The sequence below is a fragment of the Oncorhynchus mykiss genome, chromosome 30 (assembly GCF_057628025.1).
Source record: "Oncorhynchus mykiss isolate SJ-2025 chromosome 30, ASM5762802v1, whole genome shotgun sequence".
Taxonomy (NCBI): domain Eukaryota; kingdom Metazoa; phylum Chordata; class Actinopteri; order Salmoniformes; family Salmonidae; genus Oncorhynchus; species Oncorhynchus mykiss.
Genome location: NC_143051.1, coordinates 15,523,784 through 15,533,736, shown reverse-complemented (window position 1 = coordinate 15,533,736; position 9,953 = coordinate 15,523,784). Strand labels below are relative to the sequence as shown.

General features: G+C 45.8%; 1 protein-coding gene across 2 annotated transcripts in view; it reads left to right on the top strand.

Annotated features, from left to right (window-relative positions):
• Positions 1-787: 787 nt before the first annotated feature.
• LOC110487991 (potassium voltage-gated channel subfamily KQT member 4) overlaps positions 788-9,953 on the top strand; it is a 112,462-nt gene continuing 103,296 nt past the window's right edge. Inside the window, exon 1 of one of the 2 annotated variants that reach the window (XM_036971525.2) lies at positions 788-1,245. In XM_036971525.2, coding sequence (XP_036827420.2) covers positions 944-1,245 — 302 coding nt within the window. In that variant the 5' untranslated portion in view covers positions 788-943. The remainder of the gene's footprint in view (positions 1,246-9,953) is intronic. The other variant, XM_021559927.3, reaches the window with a different exon arrangement.

The following is a 9,953-nucleotide window of genomic DNA, read 5'->3' as shown; positions in this document are numbered from 1 at the left end:
GTGTTCAAGACAGCCAGATGCTTTTGGTTTGTGCGTGCTAAGTCTTCGGAAGCGCAACGGCCCTGGGTCCCTCTAATTTATCTCTGGACCATCTGATTCTGCTGCGTGTGACCCTAGAGTCTTCTCTGAAATAATAGAAGTTTAGAGTAAAGTTGACTCTTGATTTTAGATATCTCACGGACGGTCTTCACCGCTCCTCACCACGAGCGCGCTGGACCAGCGAGACTCACAGGAAAGTCCGCTGGAGTGAGTGTCAGTTCAGTGGGCATGTTGTGCAGCAGCGAACCTCATATGCGATTAATATAATATTAATAAGTAAATATTTTTTTAAAAGAGCAGGGCGATAATGTTCAATCGATAGTTATTTAACCAACTTAATTGTAGTCCTTTAATAAATACACTTGTCTGCTTTAAGCTTTCAATTGCGGGCTTTAAGTGTTTTCCATATAGGCTAATTTCGAGCAAGATGCGCATGTGGGGACGACTATACTAATTATCAATAGGGTAGGTTATAAAGTTACCGTTCCCCCGGCCCAAATATATTGTAATCATCACTCGGTTGCACCTCGTGTTCCAAGATTTAACGGTCCTTGGAATTATCGCGTAATACCTTTGACAACTTTGCATTTGAGTTTCAACAATGTTTCTCAAAGTTACGGTTTTACATACCGCACTTGTCAAAATGCCATGCGAATTTTATTTTATGGCTGTGACTTGATTTTTAGATAAATTAAATTCAAAGTCCAGACCCAGACTTTTAGAGGGACGAAATTGACTCGCTGTAATTAGTCTTTAGTCTCAAGTAATTATCCGATGCAGACAACCTGATTATGGCTTCGAATTCAGTTGACTAAATCACCAATGTAGATATGGACTCACTGTTAAATAGGTGATTGAAACTGAATTCCGTTACATGTAATACTTATATAGATATACTTTAACCATGTTAAGCACCACATCAAATAACGGTGGCATTAGAATGTTGGTTCTCCCCGCACCTAACGACGATAGACGGGTTGAGTTTGTGGCTCTTACCGCCGTTCATACGGAGAGGAGTGAACCATCGACCCCGGAGCGCGTGCACCCTTCTCACCGCACCGGGCTCCTCGGTACCCCGCTGCCCGGGCGTCTTGGACCCCGGGCGACCACCTCAGCCTCCAGCAAGCGCTACAGAAAGTTTCAGAACTTCTTGTACAACGTACTGGAAAGACCACGAGGATGGGCATTCATCTACCATGCGTTCATGTAAGTACCCTAATTGTTTTTCAATACAATGTTGTAGGGCCTAGTCATCTCATTTGCGCACGCGGATTTACACTTTCAATAGCTGAATTTGTATATTTACTTTGCCATATCATTTTTTACATTACTTATATTTGCATTGAAACAATTGTATATTGTCATGACTTCCTGAATAATGCACATGCCACGCTTTCATTTGAGTCATTCCTAATTCATCAGGTGGAGTTGCTTTGTTGGCAATTAGCTCACACGTTCGCAATACATCACAACATGGGACCTCACACTCAATTTCCGCTGTCTTAACTTAATGAAATCCCCAATAGAACGGCTTTATAATTGAATTTCTCCAAAACCGGCATTGTTAATTGGAAATAATTTGTAGGCCTACTGCATTTGTTTTGTACGTCAACACATCTCAGATCAAAAACTACCACTTTTTGCTGATTGTTAGTTGACTTAATATGTTGTTTAGTGGTCGATTATGGCCAGTGTGCAATGGAATCCCTTGAAAAAAACTACAACATCCCGTCCAGGAGTAGTCATATTGGAGGTCCTACCCTCTTTTAGAACCCGAGAGTGGAAGATTTACTCTGGTGTCTAACATGTAGGCTTAGCATTCACGAACAGTCCCATTAGTCAGAATGTTGCATTTATTTTTTATTTTTTTAAACTTACTTTACCTGTTGTCCGCTAATGTTTGTCCTTATATTAACCCGACTTTCAGTACACTGGTCTGTGTATTTGCGGTTTTATATATTCAATAATGAAGCAAATTTGCACATGACAAACAATGGCTGAGTTTAACCCAACCACAGACCGAACATTGTCCCACATAATCAGATGGCAAATTTCACAAACACTTTCAGTTGATTGCAGGAAACGTGCTGTTACATTCGATTCGGCTGTTGTTGACATATTGTGCATCACGTGCGATGCGTTAGATTGAACATACAAACGACTGAACCTACCTGCTCCTCAAAGTCGGGAAACAACCCTTTCCTATGTATATTTCATCTCAATTTCCTACCATCAAAAGGACCAACAGCACGGACAACTGGTTAAGTGTCTCTTGTATCTTTTTTTAGGGTGTCTTTTTTTCCAGACTGAATAGCCATGGGGTAACCATGGTAACAGTGAGGTTTAGGTAATGTAGGTCCAATTGTGTGAAGATAACATTTCCTTTGAACAAGTTTAGTTTATGGCAGCCTTTTAGTGACAGTAAATAAATGCTTAAACAGAATGGAATCACCAAAACACGAATCAGTTTATTGGAGATTTTTTTTTCTCCATAACTTAAAGGCAAGTAGTGTAGCCTATGGACAACCACAATATTCCTTACCATAATAAACCTCTGCTAACTGTGAGTTACAACTTGGGGAAGATCTTTTCCGCTCTTAATGTGATCCGTCATTGCTTCGAGTTCCCTTTACACTATATACATAGCCCTATCCAATCCAATAACTCCTCATATAACACTGGGACAGATGAGGTCATCCCCAGCACTCTGAATCCATACAGCTGGGTTGTGTTCACTATGTACGAAACATGGCAACGGTTCAAAACCGAGTGCAACAGGAAGTTAACATAACTTGTCCAACAAGAAATGCTTGTTTTAATTTTCCATTGCTCAATGTTTTGAAATGTTTTTCCACAGTGTGCGCTAATGAACACGACTGTGTTTGTATCCAGAGCCAGACCTAAACTCGGGTCTTATCAGAACTACACAGGGCCCGGCACAACACTCCTCTTGGCAACTCATACATAATCTGGGGCTTTTTACTCCACCATAATCAAAGCTCCATTGAGACGCACCACAGCTCTGCTGTGACATCCTCTGATCAGAAAGATTTAGGGTGACCACTCTCAGCTTTCCTTTCATACCTCTTTGATGATGGTGTGTAAGGGTTTGGAGTTTGGTGTGATGGGGGCAGAACAACTCACAGAAAACACTTTTTAATTTATTTTTATTTTTACAACTGATAACAAGGATGGGACGCTAGTCACGGTACAACAACTCCAGTCCTCCAGTACCCCTAATGGTACACACTTTTGTTGTAGCCCTGGACAAGTACACCTTTTGGGCTTACTGGAGTTGGGCTGTTGGGGTTAGTGGAATTGTGAAACACTGTGCTACAAGACAGTGTCAGGAGTCAGTGAGGACAGAGAACCCCCTCTCCTCGTCCTCCAGTCAGACAGCCAGCCACTCCTCGTCCTCCAGTCAGACACAGACACTCCTCGTCCTCCAGTCAGACAGCCAGCCACTCCTCGTCCTCCAGTCAGACAGCCAGCCACTCCTCGTCCTCCAGTCAGACAGCCAGCCACTCCTCGTCCTCCAGTCAGACAGCCAGCCACTCCTCGTCCTCCAGTCAGACAGCCAGCCACTCCTCGTCCTCCAGTCAGACAGCCAGCCAGCCACCTCGTCCTGTCTTGTTCTAGTGTATGTTAGTTAGAACTCTATGTATCTGATGTATAAGGCTCTCCTCTGACATAACTCTGATTAAGGGGAAGGAGTGTGTGTGTCCTCCTCAGTGTCTAGCCCCGTCATCCCTAGTGTTTTACCCTGGGGTTGTTTAGACAAGCCCAGCTGTCTCTGCCAGTGTCACCCTGTGTTTACACCAGAGGGGAAACCCAATGAGGACCACAGATACGTATTCTAATGCACTCCTCTTTCCTTATGCTACTGTACACACAGACACGTAGGCCTACATACACAGCAATACACCTTAGTGCAGGCACTCCTCTTGCTTTCCCTCACTCTCTTGTGGTCTTTCTTTTGCCGTCTCTCGTATGTATGTATGTATGTATGTATGTGTATATATACTCACACAGTGCTTGCTGTGTGAACCATCACAACCCTGGCTCTCCCCCATTTAAAGATCATTCCTCGCTGGTACTCAGTCAGTACTGGTGCTATTCCTCTGATATTAGTGGAGCCTATCTCAGAGCTGAGCGAGAGGAAGTTCTTCGTTTCAGATGCCAGGCTCTCCGAGTGTCTCATGGACTGTTCTTACAGACGGGAGAGGGGGTTGTCTGCTACGCTCTTGCTCCCCCCCCCCCTCCCCTCTTCCCAGCGCTGCACTGTCCACAGGTCCTGAATCGCAGCTGAGACTGAAGGCATCCCACTGCCTGCTCATCTCCTGTCATTCTAACACACACGCACACACACTAATCCACTAGCCAAGTCTGACTTGCTCTACTCATCAACCGTACTCTATATGGCGCGAATCCCTACAATTGCCTACATGTTTATCTGTGTGTGTGTGTGTATGCACTTTGGGTTTGAGTAAGTTTGTTTTCATATGAATTGTATTAGCTGTATCTGCCTAACTGAGCACATCTCCCCCTCAATGTTATTATACCCTGAGGTATGCATTTGTTATTAATTACAATAGTCACATAGCATGAGAATAACTACAGTATGGCTGTACAGGAATTATGCTGTGCTAGGGAGCCACCACCCAGCAGCATTCAACTCTGCATCCCACTGCTCGTCTCTGAAGCTAAGCAGGGTCGGTCCTGGTCGGTCCATGGATGGGAGACCAGATGCTGCTGGAAGTGGTGTTGGAGGGCCAGTAGGAGGAACTCTTTCCTCTGGTCTATAGGGCAGTGATAGGGAACAGGGTCCTGTATTTTGGCTGGGATGTTAATCGGTCCTGACTCTCCGTGGTCACTGAATATCCCATGGTAGTTATAGTGAGAGTAGGGGTGTTAACCTCAGTGTCCTGTCTAAATTACCAAACTGGCCCCTCATACCATCATGGACACTCAATCTCCCCAGCTTCCAATTGGCTCATTCAAACCCCCCCACCGACCGTAACTATTCCCCAGGTCGTTGCAGTAAATGAGAATGTGTTCTCAGTCAATTTACCTGGTAAGAGGGCTAAATAAATACAACAGCAAAAAACAATCAGAATTGAATTGAGCCACACAGTGCTGCTGCGTACATTGAGTGCTAATATCCCTATATCGTTTAATTAGGCCTTAGCTGTGAAGATGGGAAAGCAGCTGGTGCAGATCTCATTTCTAGAGAGGGTCCCTTTGTGCAGGGTTACATGTATAGGAAAGGAAGTGAAGTAGCCCTCGACTATGTCAGTGTCCTCATGCGCCCTCTTCAGGTCCCCCTTCTCTCAAACGCTAGCATTTGGGGGAAGGCAAATTGATCGTAGATCTGTGCATATGGGCAACTTCTACCCAAAAGCTCTTCATTGGACACCCCCCTTCAGTCTCTCTCTCAAGCTTCCGCTGCAGCAGCTGAACCAGAGATGCAGAGACAGCACCGTTCACAGGGTTCCTCTGGTTTCACCACCTGGGCGCACACATTTGCTTTCTCTCTCTATTGAGATTCCAGACTGGTGACGTTTTGACTAGAGAGCTGGCAGGACTCTGGGAGAGAACTGAAGAGGAGGCTGAACTGAAAGCTATGTGTCCTGTGAGAACCTGGGAGAATATGAAGGGGTCGTTAAGACCTACAAAGATTCTGCATCCAAAATTTTACCCTATTCCCTATATAGTACCCTACTTTTGGGAACTGGTGAAAATATAGGGATTATAGTGCACTATATTGGGATTATAGGGTGCTATTTGGGATGTCTGCTGCTCTTCCTGACAACCTGGTCCTAGGAATTCCTATGCTCACCACCCTGAACTGTTGCTAAGACACACAGTGAATTCATACGCCTGACGAGCTTCCGTTTAAATGTCTTGGAGACCATTAAGTACCACATTTTAAAACGGGAGGTTCACTTACTTAAAAGCCTGAAACCTCTGTCACCCTTCAGCCAACTTCCTACACCTAGGACATCAGGCCTGGGCTGTCTGGGTTTGTAAGAAGAGAGTGTGATGTGTGTTAGGAGAATAGGGACCTTGGTAAACTGTGTGGTGTCAACCTGTCAGATGCCTGGCATTCAGCTGGATTAGATTCATCTAGCAATCTTCTATCTGACCTATGACTCCTCACCCATTCCCACCCGCCACCCATGCCACATATAGACGATCACATGACCACCTCTCCCTACAGGGGTCCCTCAGGATCAGGGGACTTTGTTCACATCCCAAATGGCACCCTATTCCCTATATAGTACACTACTTTTGACCAGCGCCCATAGGGTGGACCTATAGGGCTCTAGTCCAAAAAAATAGTGCACTAAATGGGGAATAGGGTGCCATTTTGGGACGCTACTACAGTCTAAAAGCCTCCGACTGTCAGACTGGACTGTATGTACCATTCGGTGCCAGGCCAGAGCCCAGAACGGAGCTGTTAGGCAACAATGTCTTAACCTTTTTAGCTAGGGGTGGGGTGGGGAAGTCACTCATAGATCCTTGAGCACAATGTTCCTGTCCAGTGTGGGATGGGACAGGAAAAGGAAGCATAAGAGAGAACTGACCAGAGGGAGTGATTGATTCTATGGAGGGAGGGTGAAAGTACACCATCTATTATTGATTTCTTTGTGTTATAGGAACAGAAGGGAGAGTAGAGATGGCCTAGGAGCAACAGAACAGAAGGGAGAGTATAGATGGCCTAAGAGCACCAGAACAGAAGGGAGAGTATAGATGGCCTAGGAGCAACAGAACAGAAGGGAGAGTATAGATGGCCTAGGAGCTTCAGAAAGGGGTTGACGATTGTATGTGTCTAGCTCTAATAGGTTTCAGAGTCCAGGGCCTGTATTCACAAAGCCTCTCAAAGTAGGAGGGTTGATCTAGGATCAGTTTAGCCTTTAAGATCATAATGAATAAGATTATTTGGACCTGATCTTAGATCAGTACTCCTACTCTGAGACGCTTTGTGGATACAGGCCCAGGTCTCCCCTGTCCATATAATTGTATTCATTAGGATCTGTAAAGCAAAACTGATCCTTGATCAGCCATCCTTCTCTTTGAGTCTTTATGAATACAGGCCCAGAGATTGTGAGTGGAGGCTAATTGAGATGCTACTGTGGGTCAGAGACAGACAACAGGTTTTACAAGGTAACCAATGACATGAGCCAGCTGAGGGCAAGGCAAACTGAGCTCTTACTCTCCCTCGACGGCCATTCTCGCCTTAGTCTCTGTGTCTCTCAGATACGTGAATTGAGTAAGGAATGAAAGGATGTTTTGAATTGAACTGAGAAACTGGGGAGGCCAGAAAGTTCAGGACAGTAGAGGTGTTTAGAGAAGGCTGGGTTGAAATACCTGAAACTGGCAGAGTTCTTAGAATGTAAATGGTGTGAGGACAACAAAGCCAAGTCTCCCTCACCATCCCCTACATCTCTCTCCTCTCTTCTCAATTCAAGGGCTTTATTGGCATGGGAAACATGTGTTCACATTGCCAAAGCAAGTGAAATAGATAATTAACAAAAAAGTTCCAAAAGAATAAAGACATTTCAAATGTCATATTATGCATATATCCAGTGTTGTAATAATGTGCAAATAGTTACAAAAGGGAAAATCAATAAACATAAATATAGGTTGTATTTACAATGGTGTTTGTTCACTGGTTGCCCTTTTCTTGTGGCAACCGGTCACAAATATTGCTGCTGTAATTGCACACTGTGGTATTTCACCCAGTAGATATGGGAGTTTATCAAAATTGGATTTGTTTTCAAATTCTTTGTAGTTCTGTGTAATGAGGGAAATATGTGTCTCTATGGTCATACATTTGGCAGGAGGTTAGGAAGTGCAGTTCAGTTTCCACCTCATTGTGTGAGCAGTGTGCACATAGCCTGCCTTCTCTTGAGAGCCAGGTCTGCCTTCAGTGGCCTTTCTCAATAGCAAGGCTTTGCTCACTGTCGGTCTGTACATAGTTAAAAGCTTTCCTTCATTTTGGGTCAGTCACAGTGGTCAGGTATTCTGCCACTGTAACCTCTCTCTCTCAATCTCTCTCTCGCTCTGTAAGCCCCTCTCACCCCTCTCATCCCCTCTCTCGGGCTCCCTCTCTATTCCCCCCCTCTCTAAACCCCTCTCGCTCTCTCCCTTCTCTAACCCCATCTCCCCCTCTCACTCCCTCTCCCCATCTGTAAACCCCCCTCTCTCCAAATCCATCCCATCTCTCTGTTGCTCTCCCTCGCTAAACCTCTGTCTTCATTAGGCCTAATTATGCCCTGCTGTGAAGGGCTGGGACAGGGAGTGTATTCCTAATAGCACTTTATTCTCCATAGTGCACTGCTTTTAACCAGAGCCCTATGGGGACATAGGGAATAGAGTGCCATGTGGAACCCAGCCTGGGAGACTGACACTATTCCAGCAGCTCTGCACACTACCCCTTTGATAAAGGAGCACAGTTTGTTATTTTTACATACCGCTCATGTGAAGGAAACAATAATTATGTAATTGAGTGGCTAATGAGATTAGGGTGAGCGTAACTGGATTGGATCAGGTCTGGTTTGTGTTCCTCTGATCTGAATCGAGGGGGTGTTATTCTACTGGACTGGGAAGGGTTCTGTGAGCTTAACTTCTGAGCTTTTGAGGTGTCTCTGTCGGTCTCTCATTCTCTCATCCCTCTCTATCGAAGTGTATCACTTCCTCTCTCCTCTACCCTGCTTCCCCCTTGTCCCCCTCTCCCTGCCTGTCTGTCCAGCCGTGGGTCTCTGTCATGTGCTTGACGTCTCTTTCGATGGCCTGTCAGATATCTGCAGCAACTGTCAAAGCCCCTTTTCGGAGCGGCCAGCACAACCAGCTAGTACAGAGGTGTGACTGGAAGCGAGGGGACAGATGCAGAGAGAGAATAATATTTTGAGAGGGAAGTGAGACTTGGATGGAAAAAGAGAAAGACGGGTAAATATTTGTGACGGGACGACGCTAGAGAGGGATTGATGTAGAGGATGACATTGGAATGAAAATAGTGAAGGGAGGCCTCCCGAGTGGGTACAGTGGTCTAAGGCACTGCATCGCAGTGCTAGAGGTGTCACTATAGACCCAGGTTCGATCACGGGCAAGATCACAACTGGCCGCGATTGGGAGTCCCATGGGGCGGAGCACAATTGGCCCAGCGCCCTCCGGGTTAGGGGAGGGTTTTGCCATGAGGGCTTTACTTGGCCCATCGTGTTCTAGCGACTCCTTGTGGCCGGGCACGTGCAGGCTGACCTTGGTAGTCAGGTGAACGTTTTTTCCTCCAACACATTGGTGCGGCTGGCTTCCGGGTTAAGTGGGCGGATGTTAAGAAGCACGGTTTGGCAGGTCATGTTCGGAGGACCTAGGACTCGATCTTCGCCTCCCATGTCCGTTGGGGAGATGCAGCGATGAGACGAGATGGCAATTGGGGATAAAAAGCAGGTAAAATCAAGGAAAATTTTCAAGAGTGAAGGAAAGATGAGGCATTTCAGGGAGAGTGTGTGATTATGGGAGCGAGAAGGAGAGTTAGAAATGGTTGTGGATGGAGAGGTAGATATAAACAGAGAGCAAGATAAAGATGGATGTAGCTGTGCTTAGTCCTCCAGTAGGAGGGGGATTCTGAGGCGGATGGTGAGGTGAGCAGGAGATGCTATACTTATTTTCCCTTTCAGGGCAGAATTGGTCCCCATGGGTACAAGATGTCTGTCCTAGGGAAGACCTGTAGGGTTTGATTTCCCCCCAATGATGACAGATCCATCTATGCCTCACCACAGAGCCCAGGGCTCACTTTCACCCAGGACAGGCCATGTGTGTGTCGACTCATGTAAGCCTGTATGTCTGGTCGTGCGTGTGTATGTGAGAGGGGGTGTTTACCTCATCTCTTCTGGGTCATTGGTCAAGGCTGC